Source organism: Symphalangus syndactylus, chromosome 6 (genome assembly GCF_028878055.3).
Source record: "Symphalangus syndactylus isolate Jambi chromosome 6, NHGRI_mSymSyn1-v2.1_pri, whole genome shotgun sequence".
NCBI classification, from domain to species: Eukaryota; Metazoa; Chordata; class Mammalia; order Primates; family Hylobatidae; genus Symphalangus; species Symphalangus syndactylus.
This window is the reverse complement of record NC_072428.2, coordinates 82,056,599-82,081,337: the sequence shown is the minus strand read 5'-3', so window position 1 is coordinate 82,081,337 and position 24,739 is coordinate 82,056,599. Positions and strand designations below refer to the sequence as shown.

The 24,739-nt window shown below is 36.5% G+C and overlaps 2 protein-coding genes across 14 annotated transcripts in view; one reads left to right on the top strand and one right to left on the bottom strand.

The window, feature by feature from the left end:
• Positions 1–6,085, top strand: part of MTMR2 (myotubularin related protein 2) — a 95,801-nt gene extending 89,716 nt beyond the window's left edge. For all 3 annotated transcript variants that reach the window (XM_055283341.2, XM_055283342.2, XM_055283344.2), the window contains 3 exons: positions 1,970–2,083; positions 3,859–4,035; positions 4,727–6,085. In XM_055283341.2, coding sequence (XP_055139316.1) covers positions 1,970–2,083; positions 3,859–4,035; positions 4,727–4,888 — 453 coding nt within the window. In that variant the 3' untranslated portion in view covers positions 4,889–6,085. The remainder of the gene's footprint in view (positions 1–1,969; positions 2,084–3,858; positions 4,036–4,726) is intronic.
• A 1,437-nt stretch (positions 6,086–7,522) lies between these two features.
• CEP57 (centrosomal protein 57) overlaps positions 7,523–24,739 on the bottom strand; it is a 43,354-nt gene continuing 26,137 nt past the window's right edge. For 4 of the 11 annotated variants that reach the window (XM_055283345.1, XM_063642055.1, XM_063642061.1 and 1 more), the window contains exons 5-11: positions 22,286–22,402; positions 21,283–21,360; positions 18,217–18,324; positions 17,619–17,696; positions 12,192–12,433; positions 10,870–11,014; positions 7,523–9,184 (exon numbers count right to left, since the gene is read on the bottom strand). In XM_055283345.1, the coding sequence (XP_055139320.1) occupies positions 8,957–9,184; positions 10,870–11,014; positions 12,192–12,433; positions 17,619–17,696; positions 18,217–18,324; positions 21,283–21,360; positions 22,286–22,402 (996 nt within the window). In that variant the 3' untranslated portion in view covers positions 7,523–8,956. The remainder of the gene's footprint in view (positions 9,185–10,869; positions 11,015–12,191; positions 12,434–17,618; positions 17,697–18,216; positions 18,325–21,282; positions 21,361–22,285; positions 22,403–24,739) is intronic. The other 7 variants (XM_063642058.1, XM_063642059.1, XM_063642060.1 and 4 more) reach the window with 3 other exon arrangements.

Below are 24,739 nucleotides of genomic sequence, written 5' to 3'. Positions count from 1 at the left end.
GCTCTTTCACCCAGGCTGGAGTGCAGTGGCGCAATCTCGGCTCACTGCAGGCTCCGTCCCCTGGGGTTCACGCCATTCTCCTGCCTCAGCCTCCCTCGTAGCTGGGACTACAGGCGCCCGCCACCTCGCCCGGCTAATTTTTTTGTGTGTTTTTTAGTAGAGACGGGGTTTCACCGTGTTAGCCAGGATGGTCTCGATCTCCTGACCTCGTGATCCGCCCGCCTCGGCTTCCCAAAGTGCTGGGATTACAGGCATGAGCCACCGCGCCCGGCCTTGATAGAACCTAAAATACTTTATAGCCATCTTTATTTTATACACCTAGTGTTTTTCTGTATATTTTCTTCCTGAATATAAAGCATATTAACTAGTCATAATGTTTGTTAGCAATTGTCAGTTTTATAAATACTTGAATACTAGTACAGAGACTTGAATAGCACATTTGTCAAAACAGAACCAACTATATTATGACAGCCATATTCTATACCTCTCCTCCTATTTCCATCCTCATTTCTGTCACCTCAGCCCTGAGATCAGGAAGCAATTGTTGAAGGGCCTTTTAGATTTTAAACATGTAAAGAAAACAAAATAGTTCTCTTCTGCTTAGGGTTTTAAAAGCAATAGCTGCAGTTAATGCCCTGCTATTTTAGTTTCTTTGTGAGGAAATGCCTACTGATTAAGCTGTCTTCTCATAACTGAGCTGATAGTTTCGCCAAGAAGATGAAAAACTAATCGCAGGCATAGATCCTTGGGATTGCTATTTAGTGATTCAGGATGCATTCATATTTTGCTAATAATAAGGCTGTGAAGACTGTGAAAAATATAGGAGGTGGGATTTATTTTTTAAAGGAATAAATGGGATTTGACAAAGTTTTTTACAATTGGCTTTTTGTTGTGGAAATGCTTGGTCATCTTCTGCTTGATCATCTGCTTCATTCAGCTTCACAGCCACAAAAATCAAGGCCTAGTAAGTGCCCTTTCTGATTTAGGAAATTTGTCATGTTACCCTGTGTATACTTGCTAAAATGTAGGAAACTTCAAGGCAAAGTTGTTTTCATCCCTGTTCCATTTTGCTGTTTATACTATTTTCCTCCACTATAAAGGAAGGGATCTAAGATGTAAAAGCTTGGAAGCAATGTGTCTTTTCACAGTCTGCAATCTAAATATTTATATAATTTCTTATCACGTACAGCCCTATAACTGGTAGAATCTTACATAGAAGCTTCCAAATAATTCTGAAATATTAGATAGGATGGATTAAACGAAACCTTCTAACTTTCAGGGGTTCGTAATTTTTCATTTGATTAGTCCCCTAAAATTGTGTTGTGTAAAACTAATACGACATCCAGTCAAGCCCCTGGCTTGGGTTAGAGAGTGAATTTTCTTTTTGTTAGATGCTGCCAAAATAGTGGCTTACAAGGGACTCTGGTTTGGTGGGATGGATGTTCCCTGAAAAGTTTAGGTCAGTGCAAAAGTAATTGCCATTTCAATGGCAATTACTTTTGCACCACCTAAATAATAGGTTGGTTGACTTGTAAATTATCTGCCTTAGATGTTTACTTTTGTGTATTGCTGACATTTTCTGGAGACATTATTGGCATTTTGTGTGTAATCCTTAAAAAAGAAAAACAACTATGTTGTTGAAAATTTAAAGAATCTTAATGTTGTTTGTGGTCATTTTTGGCAGAGAATGCCTACAGTTGCCAGAATTGCCTAAGTCAAAATTCAGCCTGCAAGTTTAGGGTTAGCAGACATAGCAGATACAGAAACATCATGATCAGAAAAGTGATAACACGATTTTTGGAAAAAAAAAAAAAAAAAACCACACAAATAATGCCATAATGGTTTGGAATAATGTAGATTTGAATGTTTAACTTAATTTTAAATGCTACCTCAAAAGGATCTACCCATACAGGGATGAATATGCTTGAAGAATGTCTTAATTTATGTGTTTGTGATGTTCGATTTGCAGTTTCCTACCGCATTTGAATTCAATGAGTATTTTCTCATTACTATTTTGGACCACCTATACAGCTGCTTATTCGGAACATTCCTCTGTAATAGTGAACAACAGAGAGGAAAAGAGGTAAAATATGCAACATGACCTTCCCATACTATCTCTACTGTATACTTTTCCCTAAAAGAATGTACTCTGATAGGTTTCAACTAAAGTCATTCTTTTGGGTCATACTTTATCTTACATGCTATAATAATTGATTGCTTCCTTCCATATATCTGGACCTGATGTATTCTGAAGTATCTTTCTCACAAGGCTGAAGGTGCTAGCTAGCTGTCTGCTGAGTTCATGAGTGGGAAGTGGTTTCTGCTAAAGAGAACTGAAGTACGTGAAGTCTAAGGAGCACCAGTGTACCAATTTTTCTATGTAGAATGGAAATCCTTTACAGCTGGTGCAGAAAAATTTAATTAGCAGAAAATGTATATTCGAGTGAATAGGCAGCTCAAATTCCCAAGTGTATCCTACTTATTGAGACATTTTAGGTTAAGTTTTTGAGTTTTTTAAGTTGTAAAGTAATACCATAAAAAAATTCAAATACTGAAAAGACAGTATGTAGAAAGTTAAAGTTTTTCGTTATCCCACTTTTCCCCCAAAGGTATCACTGTTAAGTGGGGTTGGTATTAAGAAGAAATGGTGTAAGGATTACATTTCAAGTTTTACTTCTTTATCAAAACTTGTCTATCCTATGTATCAACATCTTAATCATCTTGATTGGTATCACCCTCTGCATCAACTTTTATTCTAAAAAATGTGGTTATAAAGTATTTATGTTTTATTTTATAAAGCATAATAGGAATAAGTACTTGCACTGAAGCCCAGTTGCTGGGTTCAAATCTTGGATCTATCACTTACTGTAACAGTTCGCTTGGGGAAGTTAATGTCTGCTTTTGTAAAATTATGAAGATTATTAAATAAGCGATACAAAATACCACAAGAACTGCTATGTGGTATTTCCTAAACTTCCTTAAAGGCAGGTATTAAATTTTTAAATTCACCTTATGTCTTCAGTGTCTAGCATGCAGTAAATATTTCTATGCATAGCAGGCACTCAACAACTTAAGGAATGTTCATTAGAAATAGCATAGCTAAGTTTCAAAGATAGTTTTATTTTTTGAAAGCCTTGGGTAGGAATCATTGATTATTTAAAAAAAACTTTTTAAATTGATAATAATATGCATACCATGAAATTCACTTTGTATAGTGTATAGTTGACTGGTTTTTAGTATATCTGAGTTGTACAGCCATCACCACATTTTCATTTCAGAACATTTCATCACCTCAGAAAACCTGTTAATAGTCACTCCCCATTCACCCCTGCCAAACACTAATGTTTTTGTCTCTAGATTTGCCTCTTCTGGACATTTCATATAAATGGAATCATTTAATATGTAAACCTTGTGTCTAGCTCCTTTCCTTTAATATGCTTTCAAGGTTCATACATTTTATATCATTTCTTTTTATGGCTGAATAATATTCCATTGTGTGGATATATTTTACTTATTCATTCGTCAGTTGATGGACTTTTGGGTTGTTCCCACTTCTTGGCTGTTAATGAATAATGCTGCTTTGAACATCTATAAAAAAGTTTTTGTACAGACATATGTCTTCCGTTTGTTGGGTATGTACAAGAGTAGAATCGTTGGGTCATATGGTATCTATCTCTTTGAGGAACTGCAGACTGTTTTCCAGTACCCTCTGATCTTAAGTTGGTTTATCACTGAAGTCTCCAAGTCCACTTCCTCTAAAGAGATTTTAATGACAAGAAGGTACTTCTTTACAAATTTCATCTAAAGTGTAAATAGCTTATGTGGTGGAGAATCTTTACCTATTTTTCCTGCCTACAGAATCTTCCTAAAAAGACTGTGTCACTGTGGTCTTACATAAATAGCCAGCTAGAAGACTTCACTAATCCTCTCTATGGGAGCTATTCCAATCATGTCCTTTATCCAGTAGCCAGCATGCGCCACCTAGAGCTCTGGGTGGGATATTACATAAGGTGGAATCCACGGATGAAACCACAGGTATGTGCCTTACAATATACAATGGGAGTTTTCATTCATGCAATGCAACTTTGTCTCCTTAAAAGCAGCTGGAAAGATTATCTGTGCATGTTTAAAACTTTACCCATTGATAGGTACAATTGTATAGTAGAAAAATACTACACTGGGGCAGGGTTAATCAGTATACCTGCTTCTTAGGACTGCTTGTATGACATATGACATTGGACAAATCACTGCTGTCTTTTCTCGCATCTTCCCTCCTCTTTCTGGATAACCTCTAGGAGGTCTTGTTTTAATAAGCTGAAGAAAGTAGCTTTAGGAAAGCTAAAAGCTGAACAAAATTCTGGTCTACTGTGAATATATTTATGGAACATTAACTACTTAGAACTGTTTAAGACTAAAAACCTGTAAATAATAGGGAACCTTCTGACTACTGTCTTTTGTCTTGTTAATTATTTGTTGTATTTGGAAAAGTACCAGTTTCAGGAGCACCTACACAGCAGGTTATTCTTTGGAAATACTCAGGGGCACTGGGAAGCCAGTGAAAAGATTAGTGGTGTCCACAGTCCCTGTATTTAATTTCACTGATGGGTTGGAAAGGTGCCACTGGTTCCAACAGCTGAAAAAACATATACTGCAACATTTAGGGAATGATTTGACCTGGCTTTGGTCAGGAGTGCCTAGTTTAATATTTTATGTTTTGCTCTTGCAGGAACCTATTCACAACAGATACAAAGAACTTCTTGCTAAACGAGCAGAGCTTCAGAAAAAAGTAGAAGAACTACAGAGAGAGATTTCTAACCGATCAACCTCATCCTCAGAGAGAGCCAGCTCTCCTGCACAGTGTGTCACTCCTGTCCAAACTGTTGTATAAAGGATTGTAAGATCAGGGGCATCATTGCTATATACACTCTTGATTACACTGGCAGCTCTACGAGTAGAAAGTCTTCCGAATGTAGAACCCATCTATGAGAGAAAGTTCAGTCACTTTATTTATTTTAAATCTCTCTAGGATGAGTTTAGAACGTAGCAGTGCAGGTGGCTTAAGTGAAATAACCCCATATGTAATTACATGATTATGATACTAATCTTTTAAGTATCCAAAGAATATTAAAATACTTCAATCCTGATCCACAGTGGGAACAAGTTTAAATTAAAAGGCAAATGTTGTTACAAATTTTTGGCATCTGGTAATATTAAAACCATTTTAGAAATACACTCTGTGCTCACTGTGCAGAGGAACATCAGTTTTCAAAAAAACACTGAAATTCTGTGGCATCACATATATTAATTCTGTGGCATCACATATATTGGGCCTTGATGTCATGACAGATCAAACTCATTTGATATCCCTTTCTCCATTCTAGGTTTTTCTTTTTTTGCAGTAATTGATCACTTTTCAACTTCCATATTCTTCATATAGTAAAAGGCAAAGTGTTGAAGATATTACGGTGTGGTAGTAGTTGAAAATTATTGCCGTCATTATTTACATACTTAAGACATATTAGCAAGTTGATCCAAAATGGGAGGCCTTATAGATGTGCTTGGGGGAAAATGAAGGGGAGAAAGTAGCCATACAGGAGTTCAAAGAATTCCATGCCCTTCAGATTAGCCTAATTACCAGAAACATCATGGAAGATATTTAAAAAACTAATTATTTACTACAGTGTATTTCACTTGTCTGAACACACAGAAGTTAATTGGCAAGTTTTTAAGACTTATTTAAAAATCTTACTAGGATTGACATTTTTTCTGAAGTCTGTATAAATAGCTTATGGTGAGAAGTACTGTGCTCAAATTTTACATTTTTTTCCTTTGCAAATTCTGTAATTCCACTCAACGATTAAGTCTACCAAACAACACACGGTATGTAAACGATGTATTACAATCTCAAAGCCAGTAAAAGAAATCTTGCTTCACTGTTCACCTGCTACAAGTGTAAGAGTTTGGTGCTGGTAGAAACATTTGACTCTGATGTCTATTTTATTCTACATAAGAGCCATATGTAATGTACTGTAACAAAGGAGCTTCTTGTCCCCTTGGTCTTTTAATTAAAACAAATTCCAACTGACTTTTAAGCTTTGTTCTTGTCCAAAGTTGCTGTTTCTTTTTTTTCCCCAGAAGTATTTGGAAATTATTGGAGGAAGATGCACCCCAGATGAAAATGTTCAATTTGTACCCATTTTTCCTTAACCAACAAACACCCAAATCAAACAACTAAAATATACAGTGTTTTTCCACTCACTAATTCACTATACAGGGAGTCTGAACCTTAGCCTCCCTCTTGGTCTTGCAGTGAGGAACTATAGTTTCTATTAGTATATCCAATTTAGCAAAATTGGTACCAAAATGATTTCTTTGGTAATTGTGTGAAATATAAGCTTTTTAACAGGGCACTTAAGTGGCTAGCAAATCAGTATTAAAAATTAAGCTTTCTAAGTATTAAAAATTAAGCTTTCTCCAAGTATTTCACAAACGCATCTGCCATTTTCCTCATTTAAACCTTGGTTATCTTGGCCTGATACCACATAAAACAATGTAGAATGGCTGAAGAGATCAAGAATTTAAAGCTTCTAGTCTTAACATACTTGCATCCACTTCAAATTCAAATCAAAAGCCAGGGAAATCTAAGTGCAACCTTACCACTTCTCTGCTGAGAACCTTTCAGTGGTTCCCCCTCACCTTCTGCAGAAGTCTCCAATATGGAGTACATGCACTTCAGCATTTAATATATACCACTGGTGTGTGTGGAAGGGAGGGAGGAGGAATACTAGCCCTTTTTATATATTTACACAAGCAAAACTTTTAAATATTTGAATTGACAGTTACATGTTTCATAACTTTATATGTCTATTGGTTGTGCAGGTGTAATTTTTTCCCTCTTTGATTAGGGTTACAAAATTTAGAGACCAGTATGATTAAGTTGAAGCTCCTTGGCCTCCTTCGACCTAGTCTCTGCATACCTCAACTTTTACATACCAATGCTACTCTGTTGTTCACAATTGCCTCATGTAATCTCAGATTCCTGCCTCCCCACTTTTGTTCAGTCTATCTTGCGCACCTGGAACAACTGTTCTCCCTTGTGACTAATTCCTATTTTCTACAGTTTAGGCATCATCTCTTCCTCTAGGAAATAATCTGATTCATGACTGCCTTCTCTGACATCCCCACCTTCCTCTGTGCCCCCATAGCACTGTGTATACAGCTACTACCACTGCAGTTCACCACATTATATTGGAATGAACAATTCACATGTCTACCACAAGTCTATAAACATAACCTTATTTGAAATGAATTGCAATAAAGCTCTGTTACAACGTAAGTGGATGGATGACACATTCCTCTACTGTAAACTTGTAGATAAGAAAACGGAAGCAGTATTTTTTCACTTCTCACCTGACAGTACAAAAAGCTGGAGTAGTTCAGTTTGAATCCTAGCTGAGAAATGGGGTGGGATTTAGCATCATTCAATCACCATTCTCCTAATTAGGACTCAGAGCCACTACAATTCAAATGATGGTTATACAATTTAATGACCTGAAATTCAAACAAGGAGATAACAGGAGTTTTTAATAGTTGAAATGGTGGTTGACACATATATTTATCATGTCACCAGAGCACTGTTTCTCACTTCCCTTGTGTCTATGGGCTCACAATTATTAATTCGATCAAGCTACAAACCTACTCATTAGAAAACCGGACACACAAGCACAAGTTTACAATTTCAGGAGAGTCACAAATAATACCCCAAAATCTATTTAAGGATCCTAAATTAAAGCCTGTTACTGTAGTATCTTGTATCATGAGGAAATCTAATATTCTTGGGCTCTCTTTCTATGTAAGCATGAGTATGGCAACTAAGTACTAGTTTTTTCTCTTCATCAATACATTGATGTCCTATTTAGAAATGCATTTTTTGAGAGCTTATCACAAAGCCTTTATTAACAGGCTGTTAAGGAAAGTTGCAGTGTTTCCTTTAAAAAGGTGCTTTATTGACTTTAAATTTATAAAAAGTTAACATGTCTTGATCTAGTTGAAATTATGATTTATATCAACATGATAATTATGTGTACAGTTCATATTCCACTCATACTGTACACCAGTAAAAGCAAATATTCAAAGGGTTCTCTAAGTTTCAAGATTTAAAACCATAATGCCTTGACGGAATATCATGATTACAAAGCAGGTATTAAGAACTGTGAAGGTATATGCTCACAACATACCCCTTCTCCCATTCTCAATTTATTCTAAAATCTCATTTATTTCACTGATAATTTGTTTATACTTTCAAAAGTCCTTTTATAATTTTTATAGATACAACTCAAAATGACTGCTTGGGTCTTTAAAAAATTAACAGATTAAAAAGCAATACAAGTGCACTTAGTACTGATCAAAGTCTGAAATGCCAAAAAGCAAAATAAAAATCCTCTGAAATATATATTTTTAAATATAGAAAAACTCCACCAATAGTAGAAACAAAGTATGTTTAATGGTTGCTTTGGAAAGGGGAAGTGGGCACTTCATGCCAGGGAGATTTAAAAATGAGACTTTTCAAGCAAGCACTGCCTATAGCATAGTCTCATATTTTCAAAATTTAAACCTAATTTTAATTATATATAAAGAACTATTTTAAAAAATCACACCCACAAGTAAAAAACTGGTAATCTGTTTACAAAGTGCAATATACCAGTACAGCAAACTCATCTCAACAAAACAAGATTATGTGTGGTTTCTCAGGCTTTAAAACTCCCCTGGTTTCCATTTAAATGCTTTAACATTGAGTCATCCTGCATACATGAAAAGCCTGTGTAATGAAGCCTGGGTCCCTAAACACCTGCTATTAATTCCAACATAAGTGAGTATGAGACCTGGGAAGTAAATTGTCATCATCTGATTGATGAGGTACAGATTATCTGAATAAAATTTCTGACCTGGTTATGAGTCAGTAATCCCAACACAAACTACTGCTTTGTAATGAATTCTGTATGCTTTGCATGTCCTTCAATAACTGAAGATTTTTTCTCCTTTTTTCTCCAGGTCTCAGTTTGGTAAAATCTTTATTTGTGGTCCCTGTGATTCTAGAACGGCTGCTGCTGTTTCCTTCTTCATCAAGAGTCTTTTTGGTAGCTTTTAATTCCTTCTTCTGCTTCTCTAACTTCTGTTTCTCCAGCTATACCAAATAACCAAGGCAGGAAGGAAAAGGAGAATTTAATGAAAATATTTTTTTTCTGACAACAAAAATTACAAGAGTACCTTTTTTTTGGTTAACTCTCATGCTAACTGAAACTCAATATATTCTAGGTTTTCTTTTAAAGACTTCAAAATCTACTGCACTAGTCATTTAACACTTAAATATTAATATAAATAAATATATGCTTAAATACATATATATATATATAACAATATACAAACAAGTAAACATGAGTAAACAAATTCTGGTTGTCCTAAATTAAGGCAGTATTGCCAAAGTACAGAACAGGGTGAGTGAGAAGGGGAGTTGAAGGAAAGACTCATGGAGGAGGCAAAAAATCAGAAACAGAGAAAAGAAGAACAGGAAGGATTTTCACAAATGGGAAAAGAGGAGAAAGGCATTCTAGAAACTACTCTGAGGAGGCAAAGAAGCAATTTCCAGATGGATGAACAGATGTAATTGGTAATGTATTAATACTATGAAAAGAATTTTATTTTTGTTCCATTATTTTTAGAATCATTTTAAATAGGTGAGCTTTATTTTTACTTTAGCCAAACTGATGCTGGCATGTTGGTATTCCAATAGAATAAGTCTAATTAGTATAAGCAACAAATTAGACCATTACTCCTTACTCCTACAGGAATAATTTGCTTGTATTTCTTTTTCATCCATGAACTTTGAAAAAACAGCCAAAGTTTTAGAGTTGAAAAGGCTAGTTTCATCCTAGCTCTGCCATTTCCCAGTGAGCTGGTACTTGGGAAAGTTATTTAATTTCACTGAGGATATATGCATACTTTCCAGAAAATGTGGCCTAGCATCTACCTCATCTATATGAGAATATACCCACTTCAGAAGCCTTTTGTGAAAATTAAATGACATGACATACTCAGAGCACTTGGCACTGTGTGTCTATCATATGGCTACCAATCAACAGTCAACAAACCTGTTCTGCTCTCTGAACTTCTCAGCCTTCTCCATTTTAGTCAGTGGAATCACCATCCTGCCTAACTCCCTCTCCTTCTACATGATACCCAGCAGCAAGTAACCCCAATATTTTTTTTACTTCCAAAACATACCTCAAATCTGTTTACCTCTGCCCACACCCAACTACTGTCTTGCCGACCACCTCTGATACATCTATAGTTGATCTCTCAGCCTCTGCCTTGATCCCATCACCCTACCCCTAGTCACTACAGTAATCTCTTAAATACATGAATCATGTTTCTCTCTGGTTGAAAACCCTTGAGTGTGACGTCACCACTGCATCTAGTAGTACTACATTGTTGGCTGTTATAAAATGATTAGTAACAAATATATTTCACATATTTAACATATGACTTATTCCTTTGGAAACAATTTCGCAGGTGCTTTTAAAAAAAACTTACTTGGATAAACTCAGATTTAAATTCATCAAAGAAGTTAAAGCTTATTCATAAAGAATATTAAATATATTCAGTATTTGAAAGATGTTTCTTAGATGAATATGCTAAGTGACTAAAAGTGTCTTCTTAATCCACTTACCAATTCTCAATGAACAAATGTCTTCAGTAAAGAAGTATCTCCTGTAGATATTTATCTATGATACATTTAGTGTCATCATTTGAATTAAAGTGCATTTTTTTTTCTTAATCATTAGAAACCTAAGTGAAGGAAAACTGAGTTACCTGGGCTTGGTATTTTCGAACTTTAGTTATTTGGTTGGCTTTTGCTTCCATCCTTCCCACTAATGCCTCCAATTCACACTCTAACTTGTCTTTCAGTTCAACGGTTGGCGACTCCTGGATAAGTTTTGCAAGCTGCTGGTGATCACTATATACAAAGCAGAAGTAGAACGTGGTTAAGTTTTCTGTGTTTCATGGTTAGGTCTATTATACCTTACTCATTATGGGTTACTGCTCCATGTGTTTAAAAAGTGACTCCATTTTTTGAACACAGCAAGAAATTTTTTTTTTTTTTTTTTTTTTGAGACAGAGTCTTGCTCTGTCGCCCAGGCTGGAGTGCAGTGGCACGATCTCGGCTCACAGCAAGCTCCGCCTCCCGGGTTCACGCCATTCTCCTGCCTCAGCCTCCTGAGTAGCTGGGACTACAGGTGCCCGCCACCAAGCCCGGCCAATTTTTTGTATTTTTAGTACTATCGGGGTTTCACCCTGTTAGCCAGGATGTGATATGCCCACTTTGGCCTCCCAAAGTGCTGGGATTACAGGTGTGAGCCACCGTGCCTAGCCTAGATCAAGAAATTTTTAATTCAAAATATGAATTTAAAAGTTCAAGAAAGGCACTGGAGGGAAATGCAAGAGTTCTTAATTTCAAGGTTAACTCTTTATATTCTTATTTTCCCCAAAAGAGTATTGTATATGTAAAGGAAAGTCTACAGATGAATCTTGCTCTTCAAACACTCATGTCTTATCAGTTAAGTTTAGCTAAAATGAATGTAATGTCAGGTGCCAGATAATGATGTAGTAAACAACAGACCACATATACAACAGTGGTCCCATAAGACTTTAGTATCATATTTTTACTGTACCTAGATGTTTATATACACAAATACTTACCATTGGTTACAATTGCTTATAGTATTTAGTAGTAGAGTAACATGCTGTATAGGTTTGTAGCCTAGGAGCAATAAGCTATAAGCTTAGCACACTCTTATGTTAGCACAAGGAAAAGAAAATCGCCTAATGATATATTTCTCAGAGCACATCTTTGTCATTCAGTGATGCATGACTGTGTATCGTAAGTTCTCAAAGAAATAAAACTTAAATATAAACCTTGGTCTTCAAAACATTTAACAGTATTTAAAAAGAGAGAGATTTTACCCTTATTAGTTGTATTTGTTAAAGTCCCAGTAACTTGGTTGGTATAAGGATTGTGCTCAACCATACTTGCTGAACAAAGGAAAGTAAGATTAATAAAGTCAACAAATTTAAAAAAAAATGTGATTTTAGAGCTAAATTGAATTTAAAAAAAAAAAAAAAAAAAAACTCACAAGCTCATTTGCCCAAATTCATCCTGTAAAGTCTGTAAGACTTCTGACAACTCCTCATTAATACCGTTGGAGGAGGGAGGTGTTACTGACAACTTCTTACTTTTACCACCTCGTGAAGATAGTTGCTTTGCCAAAGGAATACTGTTGATGACTCGATCATTGCACAAAGCTTTACTGTGTTGCTTCATCAGATGCAAGACAAGCTGAACATTGGCTACCACGGCATGGCTAGGACTTGTGGACTAAAGGAAGAAAAATGATGAAAGAAGTAATTGAAGTTATATTCTCTATACCACTTTCTATTCCCTAAGCCTAGGTAAAAAGAACTCTCCACCCCCCAAAGTAGAGTATATAAATCCTAAAATTATTCTGATCATGATTTTCTTCTATTTGAAATCCTTTGATATAAATCCACTAACTATGTTTCAGAATGGAAAATAAGGCCCTACATACACATCATTGAGCTGCAACCTACATTTCCTAGCCTCATGTCCTATCATCCTCCACTTCTCTCCATTTTGTGAACAAACCATATTTGCAGATGACATTTTTTTGGTGTGTTAGCAACATTTATATCATTCTTTAAAACCCAGTTCAAATATATTATTTTTAAAGGCTTCCTTAAAACTGTCAGGTAATCGATCAGTCCATTCTCAGATCACCTATAACACTTTTTACATCTCTCTCATAGCATTTATCATATTTTAATTGCTTTTACATATCTATTTCACCTATTAAACAGTGTACATCCAGGTGGTAGAGACTACTGTTCTGTATCCTGGAATAATAGGAAGCACTAAATACATGTCTATCACATGTATAAGAAAAACCTGATCGACTTCTCAAAGATATTGTTTTTGTTTTAAACACTAAACCAACAATCTCAATGTACTATTCCACTTTATAAATAGATGGCTGGGCTTACTTGGCTCCATAAATATTATTAGACAGCATATTTCAAATGCAGGTTCCTAGGCAGCACACCAAACTCACTGCAGAGTTAGGGTTTGGAAATTTGTGTTTTCAAGTCCTCCAGTTGATTTTGATCAGCCAGATTTGGAACCACCATACTAAGCTAAACATAGGCTTTCCTTCTAATCTTAGTTTCTACTGTTAGCTAGCAATGTGAATGCAGCGGTATTTATATCACATCCAAGTGGGAGTTTATTACATCAATGCAAGGCTGGTCCACTATTCAAAAATCAATCGATGTAACCACTATTTTGCTCGTAACTTGTAATATATGTTTAGTATACTAATTGCCTATAAGTACACTTTCAATATGCAATAATTTAAAAAATTCTCGTTCTTGTTATTTTTCTGATTATATTAATATGCACTTGACCCTTGAACAATGGAGGGGTTAGGGGCACCAACCACCCATGCGGTCAAAACTCTGCCATAATGAAACTTTTTTTTTCCTTCAACTTTTAAGTTCTGGGGTACATGCGCAGGTTTGTTATATAGGTAAATGTGTGCCATGGTAGTTTGCTGCACAGATCAACCCATCACCTAGGTGTTAACCCCAGCATCTATTAGGTACTCTTCCTGATGCTCTCCCTCCCCGTTAACCAACTCACCCACCAAACAAGCTCCAGTGTATGTTGCTCCCCACTATGTGTCCATGTGTTCTGATCATTTGGCTCCCACTTATGTAAGTGAGAACTATAATAAATTTTGCCCTAAAATGTAACTAATAGCCTGCTGTTGACTGGAAGCATTTATATTATGTTTTATGTATTATAAACAATATTCTAAAAGTAAAGTTAGAAGAAATTATTAAGAAAATCCTAAGGAAGAGAAAGTATATTTACTATTCATTAACTGGCTCACCATACAGGCCTTCATCCCCATTATCTTCACTGTTGAGTAGGCAGAAGGGTAGGGTTGGTCTTGCTGTCTCAGGAGTGGCAGAGGCAGAAGAGATGGAGGGGGAGGCAGGAGAGGCTAGCACATTCTGTGTAACTTTACAGAAATACACTATAATTTGTCTTTTCTGCTTTTTCATTTCTCTAAAAATGTTTCTATATGATACCAATTTTTCTTCCACCACTTGCTTTAGTTTCAGTGATGTATCATAGAAGGGTCGATGTCGTAAAAGTCAAAAGCAGGCTGGGCGCAGTGGCTCATGCCTGTAATCCCAGCACTTTGGGAGGCTGAGGCGGGTGGATCACCTAAGGTCAGGATTTCGAGACCAGCCTGGCCAACATGGAGAAACCCTGTCTCTACTAAAAAATACAAAAATTAGCCAGGCATGGTGACGCGTGCCTGTTGTCCCAGGTACTTGGGAGGCTGAGGTGGCAGAATTGCTTGAACCCAGGAGGCAGAGGTTGCAGTGAGCCGAGATCGTGCCATTGCACTCCAGCCTGAGTGACAGAGCGAGACTCCGCCTCAAAAAAAAAAAAAAAAAAAGTCAAAAGCAGTCTTGAATAAGTAGAACCCTTCTGCCAGATTATCTAATGTCAACTTGTTTTCTGACATTACTTCTGTGTTGTCTTCTTCATCCTGTGGCACTGGTTTGAAAGCACTCGTATCCATCCCAGTAGTTTTCTGTTAATTCCTCTATCATGGTGTCTACTGACTCTTGAATTTCTCCAAGATTCGTATCTTGAAATCCTTCACCTCCAACCTTTTTTGCCATATCTACAATCTCTTTCATGATTGGCTCTGTCATAAATCCTGTGAAATCATGCATATCACCTGGAGAGTTTTCTTCAACAGGAATTTATTAGTTCAGGCTTGATGGCTTTCATGACTTTTTCTATAAAAATGATGGCATCATCTTCAACTGTAATCCTTCCAGAATCTCATCATGTTCTCTCTGAAGTTCTCTTCCACAGCATTAAGAACCCTTTCTATAGTGTATAATATGCCTTAGAGGTCCTCATGCTCCCTGATCTAGAGGCTGAATTAGACACATTGTGTTTAGGGGCAAGTAGACTACTTCCATGCCTTTGGTGTTGAACTTCCATGCTCCTGGGTAGCTAGGGGCAATGCCTAGTATTAAAAAGACTTTAAAAGGCAGGCTCTTACTGGCAAATTACTTCCTGACTTCAGGGACAAAGCACTGATGAATCAATGCTTTTTCTGAATCCAGTTTAGAAAAAGGGTTCTCAAAGGGGCATTCTTGTTGTACACCCAAAGACTGGCAGTTGGGTATATTTCCCCTTGAAGGCTCAGGGATTAGCAGCTTTATAGATAAGGGCAGTCCTGATTGTAAATCTGATTGTGTTTTCACCAAATAGTAGATTTAGCCTATCTCCTCTTTCCTTAAATCCTGGTGCTGACTTCTCCTCCTTACTTATAAATATCCTTCGTGGCATCATGTTTTTGCCAGAATAGGGTACTTTTGTCTGCATTAAAAGCCTGTTCAGGAAGATACCCTTTCTCCTCAATGATTTTCTTAATGGTATCTTGGGACTCATCTGCTGCCTCTTGGTCAGCAGAAGCTGCTTCTCCTATCTTGACATTTTTAAAGCCAAACCTCTAAAATCATCAAGCCATCCTTTGCTGGAATTAAATTCTCCAGCTTTAGATACCTCACCTTCCTTTTAAGTTGTCATATAATGACTTTCCTTTTTCTCAAATCATGTTAGAGTCTATAAGTATGCCTTTCTTATAGCAATCCTGCATCCACATAAAAGCTGTATTTTCAATGAGATAAAAAGCTATTTTGCAAAAAGCACAAGGTTTTGGCACCTGCTAGAGTAGCTGCAGTGGTACATTCACAAATTTCTTTTTTTTTTTTTTTTTTTTTTTTTTTAATTTTTAAAGAGGATCTTACTCTGTTGCCTATGCTGGAGTACAGTGGTGCCATCATCGCTTACTACAGTCTCAAACTCCTGGGCTAAAGTGATTCTCCTCCGTCAGCCTCCTGGGTAGCTGAGACTATAGGTGTACCCCAACATGCCAGGCTCCTTTTTTTTTTACAATAAGCCTTCAGCTGGATTCATTTATTTTGAAATGGTGGACAACCGCAGCTGCAGACCTCAATCTATGGTACGTATCAAGCAATGCAACTTTTTCTTGTCATGTCGTGATTTTTGTCTGCTTCTTGGGAGCACTTCCACCATCATTAGTAGCACTTGATATGGATCCTATGATATTATTCAAATTATTTACTGTATTGTGCTGAACATGATGGAAAATACGGAATTACTAGAGAACACCTTTTACTGTGATACACAATTTACTGGAGAGATGAACTGCTCAGTTGAAGATGATTAGCGTCACGTGGCATTTTAAGTGAATACTCCCAACCCTTGAGCTCATCACAATGGCAATAGAAGGTGGCTACAAAATTATCAGTCGTACAGTATGTACTACAGTTAATTTTACACAGTTATGATTTAATACTGCATCTTTATCTCTGTTTACATTTCTCTGGACTGTGAATGGCGTCACATAGTCTGTGTGCAGATCGTTTTGATAAATTATAATTAAAAAACAGATTTGTGCATATTTTTTGGTAGTAAATGATAAAATGCACTAGTATTGACTTAGTCAATTTTATGCATCCATGACATACCAACTTTTTCTTAACTTCTGATATTTCTAAGCTATAGTTAGCAAGTTTTTTCAAATTGCCAAAAATCTTCAAAAAATTTTCCGAGATACTTATTGAAAAAAAAAATCTGCCTGTAAGTAGACCCACACAGAGTTCAGACTCATGTTGTTCAAGGGTCAACTGTACCTTTTTCAAATACTTGTCACCACTAATATATTATATTCCCCATGATTTCACTGCGAATTTACTAGGGGTTTAAAATAAATAAATATAAACAAATATAAAATTCAGAAGAACATTTACTTCCCAAGATGCCAGAATAACAAATCTAGTTGGAATCTAAATATAAAACCACCAGCAACACAAACAGCTTATAAAGTAGTGTCAACTAGCACAGTTTTAGGCACTTCACTCAGTACTTGATATATGACAATACAGCTTTACATTCAAGTGCTGAAGAAACTTAAGATTCAAGTGTACGTATGACTGCTTCTTGGAGAATTAGTCCTAGAAATGAGCTGGATGTGAGGACAAGTAGAATGTGCTATATGCTTATTCGAATATCTACCTATACCTAAATATAACTCAACAGGATTGATACTAAAAATCCAATGCTACAAACATACTATTTCTTATTTCCTTGACCCCTACCTGAAACGACACCTTCTTCAACTTAGGGTCTCTGCTTTTATCACTTCCTTTCCACATATACTTTATCTACTTTAAGGTATCCTCCCCATCTCTTCCTTGCTTCCCCGATCCCCAAAAACCTCCCTCCATCTCATTTTCACATCACTGTGATCCACACTGGTAAAGGGACAGAAAAATGTTCCTTCCATTTATAGACATACTTGCAAATACAGGGACTTAATTCAGGGATCAACGTTGTACAAAAAGAATCCAGAGTTTGACCAACTCACCTTCCCAGCTACAAATGGCATATCGCCCAAGCATAATCTATAATGTGGTTGTGCACCAAAATAGTTCCTAGAACTTTTCTGAATGAAAAGAAAAGGAAAACAATTTTATTTTATTCACATGATAATAAAAACTGACTATACATGACTAACGTGAAACTTCAGTTAACTACTGGGCTACTACTTGCCTTATCTATAGCTGGCATTATGATCACAAGCCAGCTCCTAATAGTACTTGTTAGCATATATCCTAGCCTAGGAAAGGCTGGGGGGAAAAAAGCACTTGACAAAACAACAGTTACATTCTAAGTAGAAAATCGGTATACATATACACAAAACACTGTAAGAGCACAAGATAATGCAGTACTAATAATGCTAATTTTGTATGGTGTTCTGTAGTTCCAAAATGCTTATATATTTTCTCACTATCAGGATACAAATTTAGGAGTAGGTATTACTTATCTCCACCTTCTGAATGAAGAAATTGAGAATGAAAGATTTACTCTCTCAAGGTTGTAGTACACCACACAGTTTATGGGTGTTTTGACATAAACTATACCAAGTAATCAGCATGTTGCCTGATTTGGTTCTGTCTTCACACCTTTTCTGGTGGTTTTGACTTCTTTTTTTTAATTCTTCTTGCATTGGGAACGCGTGGAGTTGCCTTATCTTCAAAGATAAGTCTATTTGTTTCTAGACCAGTCTGCAACTAGGAAAAATGAGAGCCTAAAGTTAATGCTGTAGAAATAAAAGCTATGACTCAGATTTGAGATGCGTCATGTAAAAAGCCTGTAAAAACCAATGGTAGCATCTAACTGAAAAACATATTATAGCTGTATAACTATGTCTTGAACCAATCTATCAACGTTTGTCAAATATTTTAAATAAATACCAGTCTCTCATTTCATCTTGACCTTCTGTTATAATTTGTCCTTTCTTCAGTGTGGAACACATTATCTCCAGTATTTGTAGTTACTCCATAAATTCTATCTATCTAACGAGTTAAATGCAATGTATCTAACCCCAAACCATGGCTTAAATATATTCTTTTCAAAAATGGCATCTACTACATTACCAGACACAAAACAGCCGAAGAGCAGAATACATTTCTTCCCTTTCTAAAAAGCCATGCACTTACTATACAAGAAAAAGGAATTGAAAACTATGTCCAAAAAAATACCAAAAAACAAAAAACACTGGAAGCTATCAGGCAAATGTTACCAAGCCCTTTTCTCTAGAAGCTGAGTAACTGTATTAATTTAAAAATATCCTATCTTCACGGTAGAAATTCCGCGAGCACCAATAATTTCAAAAAAGGACTGCTCTTTTCACTAAGCCAACTTTCAACTTTCTTTAAAAAAAAAAAAAAAAAAAAAAAAAAAAAACCTGTCTGGAATAGTGGTTGTTTCAAATCTGCCTATATGTACCAAAACTGTCTGCAGTTTATGAGGACAATTTGGATTGCCAGGTGCCTGTCCAGATCTCATGATTTTGGCCCTTCCAGATTGCGGAAATTCATATTTTAAAGTATTTTAAAAGTTCCCCAGGAAATTCTAATGGAGCTAGAACAAATATTCAGAACTACTGGATTCCATAAAAACAGATACTGAGATTATTACTAATACTTCCCACATGAGTGCAGCTTTGGGGTAAAAAATCTATTCCATGACAAAGGAATACAGGAACCTCTACCCTCAGGAAGCATCTATACACTCCCAACACACCTAACATTGCTTTATATATAGTAAATTGACTAGACATAATTCAATGAACAGGAAATTACTACTCTAGAAGACTTATGATGCCAATGAGTGTAAACAGTATATAAGAATTTTTTTGAGTATTTTAACTTCCAGTTTATTTATTCTTCCCAGCAGTTGTATATTTCTGTTACAATTTTAAAACATTTTAAAGCACTTTCATTATTTTTTATTCTCATTTGATCACACCAACACTAAGAAGATGCAAAATGCAGAACACTTTTTTTTTTTTTTTTGAGACAGAGTTTTGCTCTTGTTGCCCAGGATGGAGTGCAGTGGTGTGATCTCAACTCACTGCAACTTCCACCTCCCAGGTTCAAGCGATTCTCCTGCCTCACCCTCCCAAGTAGCTAGGATTACAGGCATGCACCACCATACCCGGCCGATTTTGTACTTTTAGTAGACAGGATTTCACCATGTTGGTCAGGCTGGTCTCAAACTCCTGACCTCAGCAGACCACTCTTTAACAATGGTAAAAATCCAGACTCTGAATATTACATAACTCGCCCAACACTAGACTTGGAACCACACATCTATCCCTCATTGTTCTTTCAGTACAATAATGTTCACCATCAACTCAAAATATTTACTGGTAACATATTACCAGCAACAACTAATTTGGTCCCTATGTGTTGCCTGCTAAATGAAGGAGAAAATAGAAGTACCATAAATTATTTTAAAAATTCATTAAATAAGGAACTTACTAAATTTTGTATTTCATATATAATGTACTCAACACCACAATGCATATAAAGCACAACCCACAAGTTTGTTACAAGTATGGAAAGGAAACAGTGAAGTGGCCAACCCTAAAGAGAAAATGGGCAAAGAAATTTTGTTGGTCAAAAATTAAGCCATGTGGCTATATACCCCAGAAAGCACACTGAGGGAAAACAACAACAACAAATCTACAAATTGATCAGAAGGTAAATATTTGAGAAGGAACTGTATCAGATTTAATAGAAAATAAGTCAATAAATTTAGAGATGCACTAGAAGAAATAGACAACATGATAAAGATAACTTTTATATTCCTGTAATCACATATATGAAGTGAGCCCAAGACATTGTAGGCCTTTGGTCACAGATTGAACTGCAGAGGCTCTACTCCTTGGAATTGAGACCTGATTCTTGTGTTCATACGAAAAAAGATACATGCAAATGTCATAATAAAAGACCCTGGAAGCGGCAGGAGAGTATCTGGGAGGAATTTGAGCAAATAAGCTCATAACGAAGAGTGTCTTCAGTTAAAAACATGAAAATTTTATTTTACTGAGTCTGTAAGTCAGACTTACTTCAGTAGTCTTGCTATGTAGCTCCTAGAAATGCAGTTCTGGTTGGTACATATAAACTCAATGCTTTTGTGAATCCACACTACCTCACCTATTCTATCTGGTGGCCACTGCATGGGATAAAATCCAAAACTAGGAGAGAGTAGAGCTCATTTTCCTCATGTGGTGGCTTCTGTTAACTGGTCTGGGTCAATAGCTACTGGGGCATCCCACTACCTCAACTTCTGTCCTGGCATCTTGAGGCCACCAAAGAAGAGAAGTACCTATAAGTAGGATACTGAAAAATAGCTTTTAAATATTACTGATAGTGGCTGTAAGAAGTTTTACATGATTACAGACCTTCTTATGTGTGTAGTCTCTGATGTTTTTTAGTCTGTTATTTTTTAAAATGCTGACTGAAACTCCACAATTACAAACATGCTATAAAATTGTTCAAATTTTACTCTGTCTATAAAAATACTTGTTCATAATTTTCCACATTAACCTATATCTGAAAATTTATGTGTTGGACTATTCTAAAATATAAATAATGTAAGATACCCAAATGTAATTGTTTACTTGTACATAAAAAGCAGTAAGAAATATGAAGAGCCCAGTTTCTCACATTTTAACTTACCTCAGCTGCCTTAGCTTGCATGCGTTTCCTTTCCTGTTCTTCTTCATGGAGTTTTGCTTCCAACTCTTGCATTTTTTTCTAGTGATAAAAATGTCAAAAGGGATGAAGGTGAAAAGTCTTAAGTGTCTGTAAAATTTTAATATAGCAGCACTGGAACATGTAAATTTTATCCTACTCAATATAAGGTGGTTAGATCACTGTAGTAATGGAGGCTGTGAGCTGGACGGCATCCATGATGCTCTCCTTTTGTGTTGAATTATTTATCATCTGTGAGGTAGCTGGACAAAATTATGGGTAAAATCTATGGCCAAAGAACACAGCACTGCATGAATGTAAATAGGGACAGGGAGGCTAAATCTGGAACTTTATTCTCAGTGGCATTAAATATCTCCCAAATGAAATAATTAAAACTAAAATTAGCTCAGAGAGCAACTTAAACCAAGTGATGCAAGCCTTAAGGATACTCAAAAACATTTAATTTTTTTTTTCTTTGAGATGGAGTTTCGCTCTTGTTGCCCTGGCTGTAGTGAAATGGCGTGATCTCGGCTCACCACAACCTCCGCCTCCCGGTTTCAAGCGATTCTCCTGTCTCAGCCTCCGAGTAGCTGCGATTACAGGCATTTGCCATGATGCCCGGCTAATTTTTGTATTTTTAGTAGAGACAGGGTTTCACCATGTTGGTCAGGCTGGTCTTGAACTCCTGACCTCAGGTGATCCACCAGCCCTGGCCTCCCAAAGTGCTGGGATTACAGGTGTGAGCCACCACGCCTGGCCAAAAACATTTAATTTTTTAACAAACATTTTCATAAAAAAAAAAATGCCCACCAAGATTGTAAAATGTGAACATTCTCTCCAAATTTGTATTTTCTTTTTAAAACTCCAATATATTTCTTCATTATAAGATCACTTTTAATGCTATAAATATCCAGTGATACAAAATAATTAACATTAAAAAAAAAACCACCCTGATATATGTTAACAGTAAAAAGACACATGCACTGACTTCTGCAAGGGCCTGCATTGTGGTAAGTTTGTTATACTCCTGTTCAAGAAGATCCAATTTTTCAAGTTGGCTCTGAACATGTGTTTGATCATGTTGTCGTTCTCTTTCTAGGGAAACCTGAAAAACAATATTCAATATAGCTTGATAATTTGACAATCAAACACTGCTCAGTGTTTTTCTATGCTGTTATTTGGCCCTTCACATAACTACTTCTAGGAAAATAACATTAAGATGAAACCACAGGGGGCATCAATAAATGACCAAGTGGATACTGTTCTGAACTCAGTTGCCTTGGCTTATAGCTATTTACCTAATACATAGTTTTATATAGTGACATTATCTTTATGCTCTGGGATAGCAGGGATTTACTGGACATACAGGGTTCACACACAGATAAATACTTTTAGTTTGATCCTGTTAAGTAGTTAATCTCTTAATTAGGGTAAAAATTATGGTTTTGGTATCTATCTTTTTATATTTCCCTTGAATTCTATGTATAATATCCTTTTATACTTTATTTTTATTTTTGAGACGGAGTCTCGCTCTGTCGCCCAGGCTAGAGTGCAGTGGCTGATCTCGGCTCACTGCAAGCTCCACCTCCCAGGTTCATGCCATTCTCCTGCCTCAGCCTCCCCAGTAGCTGGAACCATAGGCACCCGCCACCACACCTGGCTAATTTTTTGTATTTTTAGTAGTGACATGGTTTCATCATGTTAGCCAGGATGGTCTCGCTCTCCTGACCCCGTGATCTGCCAGCGTCAGCCTCCCAAAGTGCTGAGATTATAGGCGTGAGCCACCGTACCCAGCCCTAAACTTTTTTTTTGAAATTTAGAGTCAAAGATTTATAAAGATTGCCTCCTATATAGACTTTTTTTTTTTTTTTTTTTTTGAGGTGGGGTCTTGCTCTGTCACCCAGGCTGGAGTGCGGTGGCATGATCTCAGCTCACTGCAACCTCTGCCTCCTGGGTTCAAGTAATTCTCCTGCCTCAGCCTCCTGAGTAGCTGGGATTATAGGCGCCTGCCACCATGCCCAGCTAATTTTTGTATTTTTAGTAGAGATGGGGTTTCACCATGTTGGCCAGGCTGCTCTCAAACCTGACCTCGAGTAATCCACCCGTAAACCATTATACTAGGATAATTTTAAATATATTAACTCAAGGTCTATTATTGGTAAAAAGTGCCTGAACTTGTAAACTGTGTCTTCAAAATAAGGCTATAGCAATAGGTACCATATTAATAGAAATTTGAATATGACAAATTAATATAAAGCAATAATTTAGGAATTTGTGTGAACTAATTCCCTTCTAGCCACATCCTAGTGGATATTAACAGCTCTTGACATCTATTACATATGCCTAATAGTTGTCTCCAAGACATATATTAGTCAAAACATCTTAAAGTTGTCTTATTAAACTGACCCCTTTCTCCAGCCCATCCATCACAGAAATGTTAGATAAACACAGCAGACATAATAATAATATATGATTATTGATGTGGTCTACCTCTGTGTCTCCAACCAAATCTCATCTTGAATTGTAATCCAAATTGTAATCCCCACATTTTGGGGGAGGGATCTCATGGGAGGTGATTAGATCATTGTGGTGGTTCCCCATGCTGTTCTCGTGATAGTGAATTCTCATGAGATCTGATGGTTTTAATAGGGGCTTTTCCCCACTTTGCTCTGCACTTCCCTCTCTTGCCACCATGTGAAGGACATGTATGCTTCCTCTTCCGCCATAATTGTAAGTTTCCAGAAGACCCCCAACAGACATACAGAACTGTGAGTCAATTAAACCTCTTTCTTTCATAAATTACCCAATCTTGGGTGTTCTTTATAGCAGCGTGAGAATGGACTAGTACAATTACACAGCAATTCTGAAAGCAAGAAAGGAAAATCTTCGGATACAAAAAAAAGAGAAAGGAACTGAAAAGCAAATCAAAGGATACTGAAGTCAAATATCACACAAGGCAATATTGCAGCTGGGGTACATAAAATGTGCAGGAATATAAAACTTTAAGCAATATATAATCCACAATGATCAACAATATCAAGCCAATATAGTAACATAAATCTGGATCAGAACCAGTGATTTTATTTATTTATTGTTTGTAGAGACTGGGTCTCGCTCTGTTGCCCTGGCTGGTCTCGAACTCCTGCACTCAAGTGATCTGTCTGGCTTGGCCTCCTAAGTGCTGGCATTACAGGTGTAAGCCACCCTGCCCAGCCAGAACCAGTGAAAACCATCAAGCCTAACCAAAGGCAAATTCACAACTGGCTCACAAGGCTGCCCACACAACTGAGGAATTTATTGTGGAATTACCACAATAAATGAAAAAATGAGACCACCATATAACTTTTCTTTATTAAGTTCCCATAAAAAAACAAGATACCATAAGGGAGAATCAATAGATAAAGCCAAACAAACGAGGATTAACACTTTGAAAACATCTAAT